The 24,923-nt window shown below is 38.1% G+C and overlaps 1 protein-coding gene and 1 long non-coding RNA gene across 6 annotated transcripts; one reads left to right on the top strand and one right to left on the bottom strand.

The window, feature by feature from the left end:
• Positions 1 to 10,182: 10,182 nt before the first annotated feature.
• On the bottom strand, positions 10,183 to 21,554 carry LOC147567403 (uncharacterized). 5 transcript variants are annotated; one of them, XM_086654061.1, is made up of 9 exons: positions 19,845 to 21,554; positions 19,214 to 19,282; positions 17,064 to 17,112; positions 15,236 to 15,365; positions 13,979 to 14,045; positions 12,924 to 12,974; positions 11,957 to 12,221; positions 11,613 to 11,855; positions 10,183 to 11,519 (listed from the first exon to the last, which is right to left on the bottom strand). In XM_086654061.1, the coding sequence occupies exon 9, from the start codon at positions 11,506 to 11,508 to the stop codon at positions 10,267 to 10,269; it is 1,242 nt and encodes a 413-aa protein (XP_086510187.1). In that variant the 5' UTR covers positions 11,509 to 11,519; positions 11,613 to 11,855; positions 11,957 to 12,221; positions 12,924 to 12,974; positions 13,979 to 14,045; positions 15,236 to 15,365; positions 17,064 to 17,112; positions 19,214 to 19,282; positions 19,845 to 21,554; the 3' UTR covers positions 10,183 to 10,266. The 5 variants fall into 5 exon arrangements, 4 of the variants coding, with proteins under 4 accessions (XP_086510187.1, XP_086510185.1, XP_086510184.1 ...); XM_086654059.1 differs by lacking the exon at positions 12,924 to 12,974 and having other exon boundaries at positions 11,957 to 12,884; XR_015230757.1 differs by lacking the exon at positions 15,236 to 15,365 and having other exon boundaries at positions 11,425 to 11,519; positions 19,845 to 20,181.
• LOC147567402 (uncharacterized) lies at positions 20,818 to 24,302 on the top strand. Its single transcript, XR_015230758.1, has 3 exons — positions 20,818 to 21,461; positions 21,811 to 21,898; positions 24,145 to 24,302. It is a non-coding gene; the product is annotated as an uncharacterized LOC147567402 (long non-coding RNA).
• Positions 24,303 to 24,923: the final 621 nt, after the last annotated feature.

Here is a 24,923-nt window from a genome sequence, read left to right as displayed (position 1 = left end):
TAAGAAAAGTCTAAAGTGAAAGACTCAAGAAGAGTAATTCTACCGAAGTCTCAGGGAACATAGCTTAGCAAGATTCAAAATTCGAGATATACTAATGAGCAAGCATGCATGAGAAAAGATGGTTATGCTGAAAGCATAAGATCGGTCATGTTAAACATGATTTGCATTCACCTTGACGTCTCATAATACTTGGAGTATCTATGGTCGCCACTAATCAAATCCAGATAAGCTGACCTGGATCGCATAAAGTTCTTGAGAAGAACTTATTCGCAGTAGGAAAATAAAACGGTTGAAAAGTCATATGTTGCAAATTTCCAGAATATATAAGATGACAATCTTGACTTGGAAGAACAGTAAGCTGGAAGAGTTCCAGGGGAAGACTGTTGCAAACTTTACAAATAAAAGAAAGTAGTTAAAGCTTAAGAAACTTTAATTTAGTATTAGAATACTAAAGATTATCATCGGGATGATAACCAGCAAAATCCACATAGATTGAAATCTTCTAACTAGACTGTCATCTAACACTAAATATGGATGTGATTCCAGGGTCCTAGGCATTAAGCTTTCTTGAAAGCTTAGACTGGTAAAACTTGAGGGTGTAAGGAATTACACAGGAAGGCTCAAGATTTACAAACTCTTATTATCTGAAATAATTTAATTATTTCGTCGTTAAATCGTGGTTTAGTATTTAACCGACAGTCCAAAAATAGTGAAGCATTCCAAGTAGGACTATCAGATATGTGATCTGGTAAATGAAACCCTACTAAGTGAATTTGGAATAGATTCATTATTAATTCCCTAGTCCAAGTCATTGCATGGACAACAATGACTTAAGACTGTAACTCTTATAAGTTTAGGCATATTGTCGCATTCCAGGAAAACGCAAGGGAATGGCTGACTCGCATTCTTTAAGTTGGGCAGCTTCATCGATCACCACTACCTCTGTTTTCTGAATTTTATATAACTTCGCGCAGCTAGAAAAAGTACAGAATATAAGGCAAGCATTTTGCAAACAAAAGTCTCTCATTGAACCTTTCACAAGTTTGTAAGAAACCGAAAATTTTCCAATATATTTAAGACTTTCAAGGCGTTCTTTTTTGTCTTACTTAACAGGAGTAAAGACGAGTCACAGATATTGTCGACAGTATTAGAATTGGAGAATAATTCCATCGTGTTTTCGTCTGTCAGAGAGTCACTATCTAGCAAAATTCTCAAAAGCTCAAGCAACTCAAGGCCATATACATATCTTCCACCATTTTGACAGGAAGTAACGAGGTTGGCATGTGAGGGCAGATATGTCTGATACAACTTTTTATTTTCTTCCGAATGAAACCAAATTCCGTTCGTACAAAGTCTCTGATTGTAAGTTCAGTATCCAATGTTTTGAACAAATATCTCATTGATTCTAAATACGTGCCCTTTCCGTCAAGCATCCTAAAGCAATTCTTTAGTTTTTTAACACGATAATCGAAAAAGATATCTTGTAAATGTTCACGTTCATCAATCTTCATTCGATCCTTGTTCCCAACTAACACTTTATCTCCCAACCCATAACCCTCATATTTCATTTCTTCCCTAACAGTTTTGCAGTTCATCTTTAAAAGAACAGAATGAAGGGTTCCGACTGTTTTCGTTCTACCAGTGCCAGGAGGACCCCATATAAGCTTTACAGAGTTTTTATGATTACATCCAATAGCCAAAACTGAGCTTAAAACCGCATCAAGTTGAGTCTTGTTCAAATTACACGAATTCAAGTCTTTGCATTCCTCTTTCTTTAGGACAGAATTGAGTTCTTGAGGACAAATACTGCAGCTTTCACTACCCTGTAAAAAGTAAATAAAAACAGAATAAGCAAATTTGGCGTTAATGCGTATTTGATGGCAACAACAGATTTGACGTTGACACAATAGTGTCTAGCTCCCGGCTGTCATTATATTGACATTAGAGGTCCTTATTAGCAGAATCTCACATCGCATGAGCCAGTTTAAAGAAAATTGGGCACGACGGGCTGGACAATATCGGTACTTGTTGGCATTATCCCACTTTGGTATACAACTCTTCTGCAAGGCTTTGTTGTCAAGCCGATTCTGAAGGAGAGTTAGGCCCGACGGACTCTAACAGTACTAAGTTTGTAAAATACCCACGAAAAAGAAACAAGCATAAAAGGAAACGAGACTTACCAGAGGAGAAGCACATAAAACCTGGTCAATTATGTTTGCGTTTAGCTGCTGCATTCATATTCAGCAACTGCTTCTATCTTCTCAATTTCCTTTTTTTCCTCGGGCGTCTGGGCAACAGGGTCCCTTGTTGGCTCTGTAAAAGGACCCAACATTCAGGATTACTGGATTCTACTACTCTTTGTTAGAAGCGTTAGGAAGACTAAAAGGAACAAAGTAAAGAGACAAGACTAACAGTTTCTTCTATTTCCCTCGTAGCATTGGATTACTACAGCTCAATTTCATGATAGAATTATCCTACAAGACAACAGTCTGGTCTTTGGATTGTACAAGCCATCTCCACTATTATTAATGTACAGTTTTACTACCTATATCGCGATCCTTATGAAAGAAGGAAACTAATCCTCTACGATGTTTTTTTACCGCCAGTTATCTTAGACTAAAATTGAATAATAGCACCAAACATATCAAATTTGTTTTCTTGGATATATTTGGATCCAAACCATTAGTGACACAAATTACTTTTACCTACGAAACCAAAGCAATCCCATTAGTTATGTTACTAACCTCTTTGTCCTGGCAAAAGACTCGTACTCGGAAGTGCATACGTTAAAAGTTGTACTAAACAATGAAATGGTGATGAAATATTCAAAACCAGTAATTTATATTCTACAAAGTAATTTCATACATTTGCTTCAATCTTATGGGACGAAAACAAATAAAAGCAAAGAAAGAACAACAAGTAGAAATGAAGAATAAAGAAAGGGCGTTTTTATGTAGTTGGTCACGGTCTGGCCGTGAAACTCGGGCGACACAGCAGGTACAATATTTTCCTACACCAATCTCCTATTATTAGTTAACTGCACCAATCTCGAGTAATCTTGTTATTAATGTTACACTATTACCTGAACCAAACTTAAGATTTCTCCTGACTTTACACTTAAAATTGCACGGCTCCTCGTTACCTCGTAACTCTCCTGAACTTAAACTTAAATCTACTTCAATCGTTCACAATAAACAAAATCTTATAAGAGTTCACTTCAATGAAATAAATAAATAACGAAGTTCATACTTTGTAAGTATTCAATAACTAATAAGTATTAAACATAATAACTCTTACTACTAAGCTATGTTGCTTCACTTAATCCCTATCACCCTCAAATTCACTACCATCATCTTATATTTCTATATGGGCCCCGCGTTGGTGTTGGGATGGCAAACTTCCAAATTGATGAAAATTCATCAAGATTTTTTCATCAACCTCTTCATCTATGAGGCTACAAGTGGGTTTGTGTCGGTCTGGATCAACCGAGGGAAGCAGTACGACTCGGCCGACGGGCCGAGATAGACGAGAAACTCGGCCAAACCCGAACTCGGTGTTTTGGCCGAGTCTCGTCTAAGGAAGAAGACTGAGCCGAGACACGAGATTCTCGGCCATCTTGGGCTGAGCCGGACTACATAGGTCACTCTATATTGTGAGAAGGTTTAAACCTTGAAGTAAACAACTCGATGAAACTCGAGGAAGACGGATGTGTAGAAGCCGAGAGAGATAACACTTCGGTGAGACCGAGTGAACCTTGAAGTTCCTCTCGGGTATAGCCGAGCTGGAGCAGTGTAACTCTCGGGTATAACCGAGAGTGCACTGTGGGATTCTCGGTGAAGCCAAGAACGATTTGATGATCGTCTCGGTTGAAGATCGAGGGACTGTTGCAAAGGCAACTCGGATGAAACCGAGTGATGATAGTGATGATCGAGTGAGAGGGAGAGAGGGAGCTAGGTAAAAACCTTGTTATTACTTTACAACTTGATGATTACAACATTGAGTTTGATCCATATATATAGGATTCATAATAAGAGTTTTAAGTATATAAGATACTATATTACATGTTTATCTATACAATAATCCTATTAGGAGTTGTGTTAGGAATCCGATAATGATAACAATCCTAATCCTATATGGATTCCTATAGCTTCAATATTCGTCCTAATCCATTCGGATAAACCGAGTGGAGTGGATCTCTAACACTCTCCCTCAAGTTAGAGCGGGAATGGAAGTAACGCCTAACTTGCCAATAATGTTCTTGAACGGTTCTGCTCCAAGTGGCTTGGTGAAGATATCCGCTAACTGGTTGTCTGAAGTGGTAAAGCGCGTGGCAATGACGTTGTCTTTAATCTTCTCACGAACGATGTGACAATCAATTTTAATGTGTTTTGTACGTTCGTGAAACACTGGGTTATCTGCGATGTGGAGAGCGGCCCGATTATCACAGTAAACTGTCATCGGGTCCGTGTGATTAATTCCGAAATCAAGTAATAAATACTTGAGCCATTGTAATTCACAAGTGAGAATGGCTAGAGCTCGATATTCTGCTTCCGCAGATGATTTTGTAACTGTTGGTTGTTTCTTTGATTTCCAAGAAAGTGGGTTATCACCCATCATTGTAAAATACCCGGTAGTTGATCTACGGGTTGTAGGACCGCCAGCCCAGTCTGAGTCACAGTATCCTGTGACATGGAGAGAGCTATCTGTTGATAAGAAGACTCCTTTATCAAGGGTGCCTTTCAGATATCGTAGAACGCGATGAGCAGCGTCTAGATGTACTTGACTAGGTGTTTCCATGAATTGACTGAGATTATTTACTGCAAACGGAATGTCCGGTCGTGTGACCGTTAAGTAAAGTAATCGGCCGATAAGACGTCGGTAAACTGATGGATCCTTTAAAGGAGTGCCGTCGGTGGGACTGAGGCAGAGCTTTTGATTCATGGGAAATTCAGATGGACGTGCAGCGGTTAGTCCAGAATCTTTGAGGATATCAAGAGCATATTTTTGTTGACATAGAAAAATGCCTTGTGAAGAACGAGATACTTCAATGCCAAGGAAGTATTGAAGACGACCTAAATCTTTTAGGGAGAAAGCTGTATTTAAGAATATTTTTAACTGGGAAATAGCATGATCATTATTTCCTGAAATAATAATGTCGTCTACATAGACGAGAACGTAAATTTGAGTGGAGTGAGAGCGAAAAGTGAAGAGAGAGTAGCCACTTTTAGATTGAGAGAAACCACGTTCAGTGAGAACGGAGGAAAATTTTGAAAACCACTGGCGGGAGGCCTGTTTAAGACCATAAAGAGACTTATGAAGGCGACAAACGCCAGACTCCCCCAGAGATGAAAAACCGAGAGGAAGTTTCATGTATACTTCCTCATGAAGATCGCCTTGGAGAAAGGCATTGTTAACATCCAACTGGTGGAGGGACCAACCTTTAATGGAGGCAATAGAAAGTAATACACGGACAGTGACGAGTTTGGTAACCGGAGCGAAAGTATCGGTATAGTCAAGGCCCTCGATTTGAGTATAACCCTTAGCGACTAGCCGAGCTTTATATCGTTCAATGGAGCCATCGGAATTAAATTTGATCTTATACACCCATTTGCAACCAATGGGTCGCTTTCCTGGTGGAAGAGTAGTAATTGACCAAGTCTTGTTAGCCTCTAAAGCGGAGATTTCTTTGGCCATAGCTTCCTTCCAATGAGGAGATTTCATTGCTTGAGTGAAGGAGCTAGGTTCAGTAGTAGTTAACACCGAAGAGAGAAATTTCTGGTGAGATGATGGAAAAATAGTTTTCAAGTGGATACTTGACGGAAGAAGAGGTGGAACACACATAATCATCCAAGTGAGGTGGTGGTCGCCGAGATCGTGTGGGACGACCGAGGATTTCTACGGGGAGGTCAGTGGTGGCGTCTGTTGTCGGGGAGTCAGACGGGCCGTCGTCGAGGGAATTCTCGTCGCTAGAGGCAGGTGGTGTGCCTGGAGAAGGAGCAGCAGCAGAAGGTGCTGAAGGCACCTCAGACAGAGGGAAAATAAGGGGCAAAGACGAGCCCAGTTCAGCAGGGGTGTCTGGAGGCACCCCTGCATCGGTGATGTTCCTGGAAACAGGAACAGCACCGCTGTCAGCGAAGTTCCTGGAAACAAGAACAGCACCATTATCGGTGATGTTCCTGGAAACAAGAAGGGCAGCACCACTGTCATCGGTGGTGCTGCTGTGTGGCACGGCGACCGTGGAACGCCCGGTCGCCGAAAAGTTGAATGAATCATTGTCGTCGATCGTTATGAAGGGTGTTGGGCGATCGAGATGAGAAGAAGCAGCCGAGTAAGAGGGGTGCATAGGGAATCGATTTTCAACAAAAGTGACGTCGCGGGAGATGAAGATCCGTCGTGTGGAAATATCGTAGATTCGATAACCCTTCTGGCCATTGGGATACCCAAGGAAGATACCGGCGGAGGAGCGGGCGTCCATCTTGGTTTTGACCAAAGGGATACGTGCATAACAAAGGCATCCAAAAACACGTAGATGGGATAAATCAGGAGTAATACCAATGAGTTTTTCATGGGGGGATTTACCATTAAGGGTTGGTGTCGGTAATTTGTTAATCAAATAAACCGCGGTGAGAACACATTCTCCCCAAAAGGAGAGAGGGAGATGAGCTTGAAGGCGTAATGAACGGGCTACTTCAAGAATGTGACGATGCTTGCGTTCAACTATCCCGTTTTGTTGCGGGGTATAAGTACAACTACGTTGGTGGACAACTCCTTTTTCAAGGAACCAACTTTGTAGGGATGAATTAGTAAATTCGGAACCATTGTCCGAACGAAAGGTCTTAATGGTGCAATTAAATTGCGTGGAGACATATTGAAAGAAATTCATAATCAATTTATTGTATTCGGACTTAGAATCCATGAGAAATATCCAAGTACAACGTGAATAATCGTCGACAAGGGTAAGAAAATAGCGACACCCGGAGGTGGAGGGAACCGGAAAAGGTCCCCATACGTCCGCATGGACTAACTCAAAAATATGAGAAGAGGAAGAAGTACTAATCGGAAAAGGCAATCGAGATTGCTTAGAAAGAGGGCAATTATCGCATGGTACTTTATTTGATAAAAAATTAAAATTCAAACATGGAATTTTAGAATTAAAGAATTTAAAACGACTAAAAGAAGGATGGCCCAAACGGGAATGCCATAAAGAAAAAGACTCATAACTAGAATTATCTAAACTTGAAACCGAAAGGATGGGACGCTCCATGCGAAGGAAGTAAAGGTCATCATGAAGACTACCATGCCCAATCTCCGTCCTCGTTGTTCGGTCCTGAAAAAGACACAAATCACGGTCAAATAAGACGGTGCAACGAAGGGATTTAGATATTTGAGAAATAGATATGAGATTAAATTGAAAAGATGGAATATGAAGCACATCTTGTAAATAAAATCTATTGGTAAAATAGACGGTACCAATGTGTTCTACCTTGACTCGGGAACCATCCGGTAAACGGACATATAGGTTCGGTGGTGCAAGGGAATAAGAAGAAAATCTTGAAATATGTGAACATATATGTTTAGCGACTCCCGAATCAATGACCCAAGGAGGATGAAAAGAAGAAGTGTACTTACCGGTTAGGTTTACTTGGGTATCCTTGTTGGAGTTACCGTTGGATTGGGCTGCGGTGGCTTGCCGATTTCGGTTAAGGAGTGCCAAAATCCCTTGATATTGTTCATTGGTGAAAGAAGTTGTTGGAGGCACCCCCTGGCCCGTTTGGTCCGAAACCGAGAGGTTGATGGTGTTTTGGCGGTTTCGATTCCGGTTTCTTTGTCCATAATTTGGTGGGTACCCATGGAGTTTATAGCAAGAGGTGACATCATGACCATGAATCTTGCAATTGTCACAAAAGGGTCGAGGGCGTTTAGTACGTTGCCTCTCAGATCCGTTAAAACGAGTTTGATTGTACTCGTTGCTTCCAACGGCAAGTGCCGCATTGTTGGAATCAATAGTCATAGGAGTGACCAAGTTTTGTTGAACCTCTTCTTTTTTAATAAGTGAATGGATTCGAAGAATCGAAGGAAAAGGTTCAATCAACAAAATTTGACTACGAATAGATGAAAATCTATCGTTAAGCCCTTGAAGAAACTCCATGGCTCTATCTTGATTAGTACGTTCAAGTAAAGAACGACCATGACCACATGTACAAGGCTCGGTGATAATCAAGGAATTGAGTTCATCTTGTAAGGCCTTGAGATGGGTAAAATATGTAGAAACGTCGGAATTATCTTGTTTGAGACAAGAAATTGCTCTCTTCAATTGGAATATTTTGGGAGCATTGCGTTGGTGAAAGCGATCATATAGATTATGCCATATATCAAAGGCCGATTCATCATATAAGATTGAATCGCGAAGAGGTGGATCAACGGAATTGATGAGCCAACTAGAGACGAGATCATTACATCGTCCCCATAATTCTAATTCTTTAGGATCGGTGGGTTTTTCAATGCTTCCATCAACGAAACCAAGTTTAGCTTTAGCCCTTAAGGCCTTAGTCATTCCTCGCGACCATGAGGAGTAATTGTCACCGGTTAGAAGCGGTGTGATGAGAATAGTAGTAGGAGAATCCGAGTGGTGAACATCAAACGGCCCACTATTAGTGTTAGGATGAATTTGAGAGATCTCCGAAGATTCGGGAGTAGTCATCTTTCAAAAAAAAAAATTTGAATTCTTTAGGCTCTTATACCATGTGAGAAGGTTTAAACCTTGAAGTAAACAACTCGATGAAACTCGAGGAAGACGGATGTGTAGAAGCCGAGAGAGATAACACTTCGGTGAGACCGAGTGAACCTTGAAGTTCCTCTCGGGTATAGCCGAGCTGGAGCAGTGTAACTCTCGGGTATAACCGAGAGTGCACTGTGGGATTCTCGGTGAAGCCGAGAACGATTTGATGATCGTCTCGGTTGAAGATCGAGGGGCTGTTGCAAAGGCAACTCGGATGAAACCGAGTGATGATAGTGATGATCGAGTGAGAGGGAGAGAGGGAGCTAGGTAAAAACCTTGTTATTACTTTACAACTTGATGATTACAACATTGAGTTTGATCCATATATATAGGATTCATAATAAGAGTTTTAAGTATATAAGATACTATATTACATGTTTATCTATACAATAATCCTATTAGGAGTTGTATTAGGAATCCGATAATGATAACAATCCTAATCCTATATGTATTCCTAAAGCTTCAATATTCGTCCTAATCCACTCGGAGGAGTGGATCTCTAACATATATATATAATGTGTGTTGCTTACTCAAGGCCAAGATGCTAAGCCACTATATTTAATTGTAGCAAGAAAAAGAAGACATAAAACAATTAATAGACAGGAAAAAATGACTTCCACAAGAAACTAAAGAAAGAAGAGGATATTACATACCTCGTTACACCTCAGCACCCACACTGATAGCGGGGGGACAGAGTCAACTGATGATGGTACATCTTCCCTTGTTTTAGAAGAAAGCATGATAAGCTAGAATTCAAATTAACATATAACTGCATACTGATATGTTAGAGAAGATAAGTGATGAAATAAGAGAGGTAAAGATGATGAATGTTGCAAACGCGGTCGGAGGTTGACGAGGAAAGCGGTTATTCTTTAGGTTTTCGCAGTACATCTCATACCCTTTCGTAAACTCCTCTATGTCCATTGATCTTTCTTTCTTATCCTTAACAATTCTCTGTTTTGCAAACTGAATAGAGATGAGGATAAAAATAGGGTTTAAAACTTTAAACCCCTTTTCCCAACTTTTTGGATGTTTAAAGGGGAAAATACTCCTGTAAAGACCAAAATACCCCTCCTAGTCTGTTTCTGGCGCGGGAAAACTTTACATGTGAAAATAAGTGATGCGTCTTGACAAACCCCTAAATTATGGAGTGCCTTTAAAATCTCAAAATTAAGGGTTTTCGGGATCAATAAATTAAGGGCTTTGATGAAGAACGATTTATTAGAGGAACAATTTGCAAGAAGTCAAGTTAAAAACTACGAGGAAGGATGGATGATTCATCAGCCTCCATGACTTCCTGGTTATCTTTGCCATTTCACTAAATTGATTCCTTTAGGCATCTTTAATTCTTGGTTTAACTTGGGCAGTTATCGAGCTTATCACATCTTAAGGATGTATCAATGCCTTGTAACGACTATCTTAGTCGATTTCTTCAAAAGAAAAAAAAATTATAGAGTTGTTTAAATTTTAATATATATGTTAATAGGTTACCAAATTATAGAATTGCTAACAGAATATTTGTGCAGGAATTTCAGTTTCTCCAGTGTCTTCAAACTAACAGTATGGATTTCGGAAACCCAATAACTCCGAGCAGCAACAACAAATTGGTTAACATCCATACTAACCAAATCTCCTTTCTTGCTAAGGGTTTTCTCGTTGATAGCCTTTCTCCAGTAGGAATTAGCATTTAGCAACCGATAAGAGAAAGTTTGATCACCGTGCTGTTTACTCACACCCATGTAGCCCAGGCACAAATCCTCATAGCTCTTGTAGTCTTTTTCGGGCTCTTTCTCAATAGCATCGAGGCATTTTAATATGGTTTCAATCTTCTCCCTCCACAAACTCCAAAAGTAAACCAATGTATCAACAGAGTGCCTGTTGTGGGACATTGAATCTTCAACATAACTCACTGGATTCAAGATCACATTATCATTCCATTCATACTTTGGAGGAGCAATAGAGATAAGGAAATCAAGAATTTTCCATGAAAATACAATTTCGGCTTGAAGATTTCCGAGCCTTTTAGAAACAAGTAAACAATCTCCCATCTGTGACAGACTACTAACTTCTTCTGTTAGTGCTTCGCACTCCATACAAACATATTCATGAAAGATATCATCTTCTTTCGCTGCTATCAACTTTGCTTTTGCTAGAAGCTGTTCCTTGTCTATAAATTTCTTCATTGGCCAACCTTTGCTTCCATTCGACCACAGAGACTTGCTAAGGACGTAGTTTAGAATGGTCCTGGATGATTCTTTGAACAACCCAGCCTTCTCAAAAATATCAGCCTCAAAAAGGAGATCACCTTTGAGCCTTGCTATGTTAGCAGCCTCACTGAAATATCGAGACTCCGCCTCTAGGAACATAAGCTCGACAAGATAACCACGAGAGTTCAAAAATGTTCGTTTCAAGTCCATAGAATCGAATGTTCGAACGAACTTCATCATATTAATAGTATCTTTCAATTCATGATAGTGAACTGCACATCTATCAAGAAACTCTTTTTTCATTTCTTTCAAGTCTTGATTTTTCGTAATATCTTCTGAACTTTCTTTCCAGTAATCTAATAACTGAAGCCCTGTGTCGAAGAGATTGCCATTGGCGCAAACCGACAAGCACTTCGCGTAACAATTGGCTTTGGAATATACTTCAGCAGCCTTACTCCAAAGTTTAGCTAGAGAAAAACAGTCACTAGCATCCTCTAGCCTCAACCCTCCACATTTCTCCATATAGAGATTAGCTGTAATGAAATACGAAAAGACAAAACGGCAATTTACACAACTACACTTAAGAGGTACTCTTCCATAACTTACAAGGAAGAACTAATCTTTACCTGCCCTTTCGAATTCTTTTAAGTCGATATAACATTTAGCAGCAATTTCAGCCTTCCCAATTGTTTCATAAATCTTAGCAGCCTCTAGCAAAGCTACACAACTAAGATCTGGATCTGAACCACGGATACGATCTGATGATGCTTTAAGCCCTGCAGCCTTAGCCCATTTCTAAAGAGCTTGGGATGTCCTAAGGAGTTCAACCTTTCAAAAAGGCTTCTTCAGAATCCAGCTTCATCAGAAACCTAACAAAGACATAGATTGAAGACAATCTTAAGTTCCACAGATCGATATCTTTTTACCAAATTATCAACAAAAACATAACGTAAAAAGCAAAAGATATTACATTGCTAGTAACCATTGCTGGAAGCTGGCATTCATCACCGTTAAGAATGCAATGTTTAGCTCCAAGTTTTAATGGTATAGTTGATTCACATTCTTTCAATTGTGTCGCTTCGTCGATAACCAACAACTTCAAAGGATCCATTTCAACCGCTCGCAAATTATAAGAACTAGACGCCGTGCACAAAATGAGGGATGCGGATTGAAAACAGAACTCCTTTACCAATGCATGGGTCATAATATTTGAAAGGCGACCACCAAGAGCGTCACTGAGATATTGAAGGATATCAATGCACTCATTCTTCATCTTATGAAGTGAAGCAACAATAGAGCACGTAAATGCTTCACAACTACCAGAAAAGAGTTTTTCTAGTTCTTTGGCAACCACATTATTTTGAGATAACAAGTTTCTAAATGATCCAAGCAAATCGATGAGGTATACCAAGTTCCGAAAATCATCACTTGAAAGAAACCTTTTAGGAAGGTGAGTGCATAAAAGTGTAACGAATCTCTTTAGCGGTGATGCTATAGTTGTGTACCTATCTCTTATGAACTCGAGAAGTAAAATTTGATCTTTGCGAGTATCTTCATTATCTTCTTGTTTGATTAATTTATTCTCAACAAATAATTGACAATGAGATACACAATCTTCAAGTAAATGGATCATAGATCTGAAATAAACTTCATCGAAGTAATATTTTTAGTTAAAGTACGTTTGTACTTTGTAGTGTTCCTCAAAATAAATTCAGCATCAAAGAAGGGAAAAGAGAACACCTATATCTCGATCCTTATGAAAGAAGGAACCTTAATCCTCTACAATGAATTTACCGCCAGTTATCTTAGACTAAAATTGAATAATTGCACCAAACGTATCAGATTTGTTTTCTTGGATATATCTGGATCCAACCATTAGTGACACAAATTACTTTTACCTACGGAACCAAAGCAATCCCATTAGTTATGTTACTAACCTCTTCGTCCTGGCACAAGCCCCGTACTCGGAAGGGCATACGTTAAAAGCTCTACAAAATAATGAAATGGTGATGAAATATTCAAAACCAGTAATTTATATTCTACGAAGTAATTCATACATTTGCTTCAATCTTATGGGACAAAACAAATAAAAGCAAATAAAGAACAGCACGTAGAAATGAAGAATAAGGAAACGGCATTTTTATGTAGTTGGTCACGGTCGGGCCCTGAAACTCGGGCGAGACAGCAGGTACAATATTTTCCTACACCAATCTCCTCTTACTAGTTAACCGCACCAATCTCGTGTAATCTTGTTATTAATGTTACACTATTACCTGAACCAAACTTAAAATTTCTCCTGACGAAAAACTTAACATTTAAAATTACACGGCTCCTCGTTACCTCGTAACTCTCCTGAACTTAAAACTTAAAATTACTTCAATCTTCACAATAAACAAAATCTTGCAAGAGTCCACTTCAATGAAATAAATAAATAATGAAGTTCATACTTTATAAGTATTCAATAACTCATAAGTATTAAATATAATAACTTTTAGTACTAAGCTATGTTGCTTCACTTAATCCCTATCACCCTCAAATTCACTACCATCATCTTATATTTCTATATTGGCCCCACGTTGGTGTTGTGATGGCAAACTTCCAAATTGATGAAAATTTATCAAGATTTTTTCGTCGTCTTCTTCATCTATGAGGCTACAAGTGGGTTTCTGTCTATCTGGATCGACCGAGGTAAGAAGTACGACTCGGCCGACGGGCCGAGATAGACGAGAAACTCGATCAAACCCTAACTCGGTGCTTCGGCCGAGTCTCGTCTCGGGAAGAAGACTGAGCCGAGACACGAGACTATCGGCCATATCAGTTGAGACGGACTACATAGGTCACTCTATATCTATATAATTTGTGTTGCTTACTGAAGGCCAAGATGCTAAGCCACTATATTTAATTGTAGCAAGAAAAAGAAGACATAAAACAATTAAAAGAAGGAAAAAATGACTTCCACAAGAAACTAAAGAAAGAAGAGGATATCACATACCTCGTTACACCACAGCGACCACACTGATGGTGGGGGGGCAGAGTCAACTGATGATGGTACATCTTCCCTGGTTTTAGAAGAAAGCATGATAAGCTAGAATAATATTGCCTAAGGTTGCACAAGGATTATGGTCATACTTCCTCAATTCGTTAGGCATAAAATGGTGTAATCCTTCATCGGTTGCTGACCTTTTCGATCAATGGGAGAATACCCCTAAGCCGAGAGGTAAGAAAGAGATTTGGAACCTCATCCCGGCAGCTATAGTGTGGAGCATATGGAAAGACCGTAACTTTCAAGGAAGGAAATGTAAACTCGAACCTAGATGTCGAGGACATTAAGTCAGTTATTTTTGGTTGGGCTAAAAGTCTAAATTGTATTGGTCCTGCTAACTTTATTGATGTTGTTTTCAATTGGGAGGCGTGGATTGGTCAACATATCCACTAACCTCCCCGCCCCCCCCCCCCCCCCCCCCCCCTCTTGTATAGTTTTTTCCCTTTTTAATGATTGATTCAAAGTTTCAAAAAAAAAAAAAGAATAATATTGCCTAATGTGTTTGTTTTCAATAATTAAACAAGAATTCAAATTAACATATAACTGCAAACTGATATGTTAGAGAAGATAAGTGATGAAATAAGAGAGGAAAAGATGATGAATGTTGCAAACCCGGTCGGAGGTCGACGAGAACGGCTATTTTTTATGTTTTCGCAGTACATCTTAAGCCTTTTGTTAAACTCCTCCATTTCCATTGATCATAATTCTGTGTTTTGCAAACTTAAGAGAGACAGATAAAAATAGGGTTTAATTTATTAAACCCCTTTTCCCATCTTTTTGGAAGTTTAAAGGGGATTTCCAAAAATACTCCTTTACAGACCAAAATACCCCTCTCTCCCTATAACAACCATAATAGGGGGCTAGTAAAAGGGTCTGTTTCTTACGCGGGAAAACTTAAGATGTGAACATTCTTACGAGGTTTTTGACAAAATACAGGAAACAGACGTGATAAAATGCCCAGCCACTCTCCCGGGTGAATTCCGACCGGGTGAGGTGGTCGGTGCAGATTTAGAGAGAGACACCCGGTCGGGATTCACCCAGGAGGAAAATACGTGGCGGGTCTTTAGAATCCCCAAATTATAGTGTGCCTTTAAAATCCCCAAATTAGGATCTCTGTGATTTCACTTTAGGGGTTAACTTAGGTTATCTATCATCAAAACTAACTAACTAAATTCAAAACACAAATATAACTAGCATCAAAAGCACCTCCGACGACTTTAGCTGCTGCTTTCAGATTCAGTAACTGTTTTTTTCTTTTTCGATGAGATAACGGCTTCTTTCTTTTCAAATTCCTTTTTTTCCTCGGGCGTCTGGGCAACAGGGTCACTAGTTGGCTCTGTAAAGGACCCAACATTCAGGATTACTGGATTCTACTACTCTTTGTTAAAAGCATTAGGAAGACTAAAAGGGACAAAGTAAAGAGACAAGACGAACAGTTTCTTCTATTTCCCTCGTAGCACTGGATTACTACAGCTCAATTTCATGATAAAATTATCCTACAAGACAACAGTCTGATCTTTGGATTGTACAAGCCATCTCCACTATTATTCATGTACAGTTTTACTACCAGAGAAGAGTTCATACTTTTTTTTTTTTTTTTTTTGAAAAGATAAATAATTTTGATTAGATGAAGTCATGATTACACTGGAAAGACGTACTTGACTCTTTACACTTTTATTATATTTCCCCAATTTGCTACGAAGTCTAAGTACGAGTATCCCCTGGCCCATCCTATATTCCTGCTCCAATGGAATAGGAGTCCAAGCACGTCTTCATCCCCCACCCCTGAACTCTCTTGTGGAGTCTGTGAATATTCCTTTGTTCCTAGCTAACAAAATGCACCAACATACTGCAAACGGGACCAATGCCCACAGCCCTTTTTTACTACCAGAGCAAAGTTCATATTTTCAGACCTAAAAAGTAAATCTCCTTAATTCTTCCTGCAGCTTCTGAGAAAAAGAGGAATATCTCAACTTCTCATAAGTCGCAACTGAATTCCAGCCAGGTATGTTAAAATTTTCACACATCTATTACGCGAATCAAATGAGAACTTTCTTAGTTATGAGATATTGATGCCTAACTACTACTCTCAAGGCACGGGTAGCATCATTACATATGTGTTACTGTAGGTACCTAAGTTTTTTATGCAAATGAAATAGAAATAAACTTCATCGAAGTAATATTTTTAGTTAAACTACGTTTTTAAGTGTTCCTCGAAATAAACAGCATCAAAGAAGGGAAAAGAGAACACCTATATCGCGATCCTTATGAAAGAAGGAAACTAATCCTCTACAATGCTTTTTTACCGCCAGTTATCTTAGACTAAAATTGAATAATAGCACCAAACATATCAGATTTGTTTTCTTGGATATATCTGGATCCAACCATTAGTGACACAAATTACTTATACCCAGGGACGAAACCAGGAATCATAACCGAGGGAGGCCGAGTGTATATAGAATTCTAGAGAACATCTATTTTTTTTTTCTAGTTTTCTTACTTGTAATACATAACTTATTGCTACAAACTGTTTGCATTAATTCATCTCTACAATAAAACGACAATGTGAGGTTTGCTATTTTTACAAGGACGATTGTCCCATTGCACCAATTACTCTAAATGTAAATCATTATAATGTATTAATTTAACAAGATTATAAGAATTTTCACAATTTCAAGTAGTTAATTAAATTATCCATATTTAATGAATTTTTCAAAAGTAGTTGTTACTCCACAACTAAAATAAAAAAGAAAAATTCGACCCGCATTCGTACATGGCAATGACTTATAGATGTAGTGTTGACTCTTAATCAATGCCTAGAGACCAGTGGCCTTTTAATATGAACTTAACCAACCCACACACCCCCTGTTCTTTTAATATATTTTAACAACCTCCTATAGAGATTAGTGGCTTCCCTATAAAAGCTTACCTATGTTGAGGTCAGGAGGGGCCATGGCCCCTCTTGGCCTCAACATAGAAACGTCCCTGCTTATACCTACGGAACCAAAGCAATCCCATTAGTTATGTTACTAACCTCTTTGTCCTGGCAAAAGCCCCGTACTCGGAAGTGCATACGTTAAAAGCTGTACAAAACAATGAAATGGTGATGAAATATTCAAAACTAGTAATTTATATTCTACAAAGTAATTCATACATTTGCTTCAATCTTATGGGACGAAAACAAATAAAAGCAAAGAAAGAACAGCACGTAGAAATGAAGAATAAAGAAACGGCGTTTTCATGTTGATAGATAAATAAGACAAACAAACTTGCCACATCTATATAAGAAATAATGAATATAGACAACTTTTTTTTTGAAACTATGTATCAAAACGGTTGATGAACTATGAAGGGAGTAACTTAAATCGACCCACACCCAAACACTTGACAATAATTACAATATTACTGCAAAAGCTTCCCAATCACTAATAAAATCATAAAAGTCAGGAATATAGCCCAATCATTGTCCGTAGACCAACAAAAAGGATTTTTTTGAATCAAGTGGTGAGAACAACTTTTCATATGCTAAAAACCTTTCCACGTTTACAACCAAACCTGGTTGGGTGCTTCTCATGTGTAGCTTTCCAGCAAGGATTCCAAGGCGCAATCCTCAGGGGTAGGGATGTCAACGGGGCGGGTTTGGGACGGTTCATCCCCTTCCCAACTCCATCCCGTTAGTAAACGGATTTTACCATTACCGTACCAATAACTAATCGGGGTAGATATCCGATTACCATACCCGCCCCAATTTTAAAATTGCTAAACCATTACCGTCCCGTCCCGTTTAATATGAAATGAGTCGGGTCGGGTTCAAACGCAAAATATTCACAAAAGTTATTTTAGTTTGAAGTAACATAACAATTGTTAAGAATATTTCATAAGACTTTGAGTTTATCGTAAACACTACAACTACTTAAATAATGTAGAACATAAAATAGCTAAATTTGATAATATAAGATTAAAGTTTTAGAAACATAACCCTAAATAAAACGTATATTTAATATATAACATGCTAATCGATTCAGGGCGGGGTTTACTATCTAATACCAAACCCGCCCCGAACCCGATTATTTTTTGTAACTTCATACCAAACCCGAACCGTTTAATAAACGGGTCGGTAAAACCCACCCTATTAGGGGCGGGTTTGGGAAAAAAAAAACCCGCCGGTTCAGACCAAATTGCCACCTCTACTCAGGGGTGAGGTTCTTCCTTAATAGTCATGCTGATATGTGCCAAAAATTAATGAGAGTTTTTTATTTACACACGTTAACATTAGGTGGGAGCCTTATCATTTATTAACTAGTTTACAGTTTCCATCAATGACGGAAATTTTTGGTCACTCGTTATGTAATTGGTCAAGGTCAGGCCGTGAAACTCGGGCGAGACAGCAGGTACAATATTTTCCTACACCAATCTCCTGTTATTAGTTAACCGCAACAATCTCGTGTAATCTTGTTATTAATGTTACACTATTACCTGAACCAAACTTAAAATTTCTCCTGACTTAACACTTAAAATTACAAGGCTCCTCGTTACCTCGTAACTCTACTGGACTTAAAACTTAAAATTACTTCAATCGTTTACAATAAACAAAATCTTATAAGAGTTCACTTCAATGAAATAAATAAATAACGAATTTCATACTTTATAAGTATTCAATAACTAATAAGTATTAAACATAATAACTATTAGTACTAAGCTATGTTGCTTCACATAATCCCTATCACCCTCAAATTCAGTACCATCATCTTATATTTCTGTATTGGCCCCACGTCGGTGTTGCGATGGAAAAGTTTCAAATTGATGAAAATTCATCAAGAGTTTTTCATTGTCTTCTTCATCTATGAGGCTACAAGTGGGTTTGTGTTGGTCTGGATCGACCGAGGTAAGCAGTACGACTCGTCGGCCGAGATAGACGAGAAACTCGGCCAAACCCTAACTCGGTGTTTCGGCCGAGTCTCGTCTCGGGAAGAAGACCAGGCCGAGACACGAGATTCTCGGCCATCTCGGCTGAGACGGACTACATAGGTCACTCTATATCTATATAGTTTGTGTTGCTTACTCAAGGCCAAGATGCTAAGCCACTATATTTAATTGTAGCAAGAAAAAGAAGACATAAAACAATTAAAAGACGGAAAAAATGACTTCCACAAGAAACTAAAGAAAGAAGAGGATATCACATACCTCGTGACACCTCAGCGACCACACTGATGGTGTGGGGGGGCAGAGTCAACTGATGATGGTACATCTTCCCTGGTTTTAAAAGAAAGCATGATGAGCTAGAATATTGCGAAATTTGTTTGTTTTCATTAACTAGACAAGAATTCAATATGCCAGAATTAACATATAATTGCTACTATCCATAGTCATCCTGGTGTTGACAACTCTAATAAAATTACTAAACCAAAATATTTGCTTTGACCTTAAAGTTTCAAGTTAGTAGTAACTAGGTAAATTAACAGGCCTAAAATAAGAGGGATAAAAAGAACTCTTAAGACTCCTAAAAACAATAAAGGGGTGTTTAGTGATGAATAGGGCAACTCCAAATGTCAACAACCCTTAAACCAAAAGATGAACAATCTAAGGAGATATAAACACCATAGGTTAAAAACCTTCATCCTGTACATAACTACAAATATGAACACCATAAGTAAGTATACCCCATAGATTAGAACTAAAGAAAAATGTTGTAATTCAAACACAAGATTAGACAAGCTGCAAACTGATATATTAGAGAAGATAAGTAATGAAAAAGTAGAATCTCAAAAAAAAAAAAAAGATGGAAATAAAAGAGGTAAAGATGAAAGTTGCAAACCCGCTCGGACGTGAACGAAGAAATTGGCTATTTTTTATGTTTTCGCAGTACATCTCAAGCCCTTTCCTAAACTCCTCCATGTCCATTGATGATTGATCTTTCTTTCTCGCCAACAATTCTCTATTTTGCATGCTGAAGAGAGACGGATAAAAATTTGTGCGGCGTGTGATCCCTATAGTTAGGTTTACCAATGAAGAAAAGAGGGTTATTTCCCATATGTCCCCCAATTTTGTCCCCCCCTACTTTATCAAAAATAACCATGGCACCCTTTTTCAAATTCCGTTATAACACCGTTAACTAGTCATATTCTCTCTCTCTTCCATCTCATCTCTTCTCTCTGCCACCTCATCATCTTCTCCGGCGGAGGTCATGGTTTGTGAGCAGGAAGAGTGACTGTTTTCTGAATCCATTTAGGGGAAGCCATGGTTTTCTGATCGTTGAAAGTAGTTTGCTTGAGTTGAGATTTGATGTGAATTGAAGTGGAGCTGCTCACCGGCCGACGACCATTATTTGAAAATCTTTAATTTTTTACTTCTGCTTTTTTTTGTCCTCTCTACTCCCAAAAAAATATTTTTTTTTATAAAACCAAAAGATAAGTGAGAGTTTGGTATTTGCCCTATCTCTTTCTCTCTCTAGATTTGTTTCCTCTATAAAACCCATCTTCACTAATTGAGATTTTACAGGAGGAGAGATCAACCAAAACCTAATTTGAAAAGGAGAGAAATTGGGTGAAAGTAGCCGAGAATTCTTTTAGCCGGGAAATTGGGCGAAACTAGCCCATCGTCATTATACCAAAGGTTACGAGTTGATCTGATTATGATTCGAAGATGCTTCTAAACATTGTTTTTTGGATCGATATGCCTCTGATTCTTCTTTTCTATGCTTCATTGATATGTAGCAGATTGTCTGATCTGACATGTCTCTAGTTGATTTTTGTATAGGAGTGAAGTTGATATTGGTGTTACTTTTGCAGCTTATTTATGGCGTCTATGAATTTGAAGATCCCGTTTGGAAAATCAAAATGGCATTTGGTTCATCAAGGTTTGAAGGTTAAGAAGAGAAAGAGGTGGGAATGGGATTATTGATTGGGTGCATGTCAGCATGGAGGGAACTTATGAAGTTGCTCTAAATTCGGGGGATAAATGGAATCACATGAAATGTGATGGAACGATTAATGGCTTTTAAGATTTTCTCAAGAAATGATTAATTTGGGGGAGAATTGGAATCATAAGAAATGATTAATTTGAGTGGGAATTGACATTTACAAGTTCAAATTACCTTCTCGACATTGAAGAAAATCTTCTGGTTTTCTTTTGAGTTGTTTCCCTCTCTTGATGATCTTTGGCTTTTAAGATTTTCAATACTGTAATAAAATCTCAACTGCTCCTGTTGATTATCATCTTTGGCAAGTGTAATTTAATTTGATGATCATGTTGGAGACACTCCAAATCTGATTCTTCCGAGATCAATTCACAGCTTAAGGAGAAAAATCCATTGGTAGTGTGACCACGAAGGAACCGCAACCTAGGGATTTCATAAAATCTGCAACCCTAGATCGGGGTTTCAAGCTTGAAACCGCAATCTGGATGAGAGAGAAATGAGAAAGGACAAAAAAAAGTACTCCCTCCGCAATCGGGGTCTTCTTCCAGATTTACCCTTATTTATTTGACAACTTTTCTTGAAATAATTGAAGGATTATAGTTTCCATTCTAGAAATACATGTAACTTTTCTTGAAGTAATTAAATTTTCTTGAAGTAATTGAAAGATTATAAATAAAAACCAACTTTTGTATTGGAAAATGTCAACTTTTGTATTGGAAAAGGGTATTCATGGAAAAGTAAGTGATTTTATATGATATATTTGGAATGAGACTCTTAATTTGGGACATCCAAAAAAGGAATAGTGGACTCTTAATTTGGGATGGAGGGAGTAATAAGTAAAAAAATGTTTAAAAAAAAAAAGAAGTTAAAAGTTTTCAAATGATGGTCATCGGCCTGTGACCGACCATCCTCCGACGACCGGCAAGAAAAAATGACAAATGACTAGGGGATGGGCCTAGAAAGTTTCCTAAATAGGCCACCACCCGCAAGTATACGAGCGTCAAGTGATAATTCCGGTAAGACCGGGTCGATCCGCAGGGACTAAGAGAAACCTATTCTAACACTTAGAAGTAACACGGTTTTTATTTGGAAATTGGTTTTGGTGATAAAACGTGAAGTACTTGAACTTAACAAAACAACGAAAAGAAAATCAACGGAGAACTGGAGAAGACCCTAAAGTTCGGATTCCACCTCGAGCTTTCGTAAATAACCACACCCCTTTTCTTATCATGATTCTTTAACTTTATGACTCAATATTTAAAAGACTCTATTATCTAAACATCAGAAAATTGAACCTTTTAAACAAAAATATCTAGAATGAACTACACCGACATTGAACCCTAAATAATCATATCCCAACTATCGTGTATCAAATTTCAAGCATGAATCATCAAAGAAATCTAATCCTAAGCTTGACATATCAAGCCATAAGCATAAACGATGAAGTTTTTATAATTATCCGACAGAATCAATGACGCACATGAATGAGAATCACGAAGAGAAATGAAATAACCTAATTACTCATGCTCTAAGCTTCATCTTCACTCTAGGTGAAGAACTAAATATCATCATTATGATTATAAAATCAAGACTAAGAGAAAAGAAATCACCAAATACTTTCTTCTTCTTTATTTCACCTTCTCTTCAACTAATCAATTAATGCTCAAGGATGAAGAAACACAAGTAAAAGAATAACTCTCTGTTTTTCTGTGAATTTTTCTCTTTACAAATACCCTCTTGTCTCTCTCATAAAGATAAAAAGATAAACGAAGAACAAGTTGAATAATGATGATGATAGTCATTTTTCTCTCTCTCTCTCTCTGTCTGATTCTCTCTCTGTTCTTCTTGTCTCTCTCTGTTATACAATAATCTTTCTCTCTCTCCCTCCCTCCCTTTCTCTACAGAAGACATTAAATAAAGCTCAGAGATGATGAAGAAGATAGAGAGAAGGCCCCATGTTTCTGGTTAAAAGAAAAGATGTGTTTGTTTCTATATCCCCTTCCTGTTATATAGATGTAGAATAAGAAGAAAACTTCCTGATTTGTCTACCCTCTCTCCTGTGATCCTCCTCTGACTTCTTAATATCTCCTTCAAGCATGAATATAAGAATCAAATCCATCTCTGACAGTAAAGAAAGATAACCGAATCCAACATCCTCTGATTTCTTTCTCAACTGAATATCATCAACAATATTCCTTTGATTCTAAAATATCTTTCAAATCTTCATTCTCAATCATCCAGTTGCATATTCCAGCTCAAATCTCTTTCTGTGTACCACTGTAATCCTCAATGATTCAGTTCATCTCTTTCTAAAATTGTGGATTGAATCCTCCATTAGCCAAAGAAAAATCATTTTCCATCTCTCTCAAATCTTCACAATCAAATCTTGAATCTCTCTAAAATATCAAATATCTCTTTTGAAATCTTTATCTGAAAATAGAAATTGAAATAATCTCCAGCTATCTCTTGATTTAAACTCTCTCTCTCTCTCTCTCTCTATCTTCCTTTTTCAAATTTCGTTTCCTCTCTCTCTCTCTTTTATTTCTGTTTTTGAATTAGAAGATAAGAGATGAAGGAATGAGAGGAGAATCTCCCAAATCTGGGAGCCAACCTGTTAATGACGTGCTGGCAAAGGGGACGATAAAGTGTGACTCGAAGCAGTTCAAAATGCTGGAACGAGCTTCAGCTTTGTCCACATGTGTAGGGAGCTTCAGTGGTCGTCAGATCTCTAAAGCGCGGTCTGGATGTTGGGTCAGCTCGGGAGTACATTAAGTAGATGGTGGGCATTGCACTGAATCAAAGCACGGATCTGCACGAGGTATTGTGCAGCACGGTTCAGAAGACGCCACGTGTGCCTGCTATATCCCGAGTGAAAGAAGACGTCCCGATATAATCCCACTAGTCAACAACATTTGACCAAAACTTTGACCAGTTATAATCTTCCAATTTGGACTCAGTTTTGACTTCTGTTTTCGCCTATGGGTTTGTCTTGAAATCCAATTTCATCCGAGCATCAACATTGACTAAAATAACCCGAACACGTCTTTCTGCCGATTTTATCCGTTTTTCACACTAAACTCCATAAAAGACACCTGAGAAAGAGAAACACGTAATTTATCAGAGTAACTGCTCGAAATAGACTAACTAGCCCAAGTTAAGAGATCAGATGGGACATTTTCATGTCTCATCACTGGGAAAGAAAGAGGTTTGAAGAGAGGGGTAAAAAAGGAAAAGATAACTCAATAGTTAAATTGACTGACGAAAAAGATTAAAAGGGGGCCAAAATGGAAGTTGGTCATCTTTAGGGAGCCATTTTCGTGAGTTGGTCATCTTTAGGGAGCAAAATGGAATTAACCCAAAAAAAAAGGTTATTTTTAAGATCTGTTCGGTTGATGCCAAAGATGCGAGAATCCTTAGATGTGAAATCATTTTTTTTTTAGTGAGAAAGAAGAAATAAATGAAAAAACTTGGAGGTTAAGATGTCGTTTGGCAAATAAAAGTTATTCTGCTTCTATATGAAGTCTTTTTGTTTTTGTAAAGTACAAAATTATCAAAAGAATATTTGCCAAATAGTCTAAGTTAGTCGTTACAAGGCACTGATACATCATGAAGATGTGATACGCACGATAACCGCCTAATTTAAACCATGAATGAAAAAGGCCTAAAGTACAACAACGTGAAAGAGGCCTAAAGTCCGACAAAGTTATCACATTATTTACTTTATTTATAGCCTACATTGCATAGGACAAATCTTTATAACAAACTGCTTCCACCGAGTCTCGATCCCACGACCTCATGAACTTAAGAGGGGTGTCCAACCACTACACCAAAAGCCGTTGGACAAGTCAAAAAGTTATCATGTCATTTTTGTAAGATTTTTCTAATTTTTTTTTTCTCATGTAGGTGATTTTAATTAAGTTATAATTTTGGTCATGATTGAAGTGGTGGTACAGTGGTGGTGGTACAGTGGTCATGAGG

The sequence above is a fragment of the Eschscholzia californica genome, unplaced genomic scaffold (genome assembly GCF_041429995.1).
Source record: "Eschscholzia californica isolate CP2 unplaced genomic scaffold, dmEscCali1.0.p SCAF_1, whole genome shotgun sequence".
Lineage (NCBI taxonomy): Eukaryota > Viridiplantae > Streptophyta > Magnoliopsida > Ranunculales > Papaveraceae > Eschscholzia > Eschscholzia californica.
The sequence above is the reverse complement of the archived record's forward strand: the minus strand, read 5'-3'. Positions and strand labels throughout refer to the sequence as shown.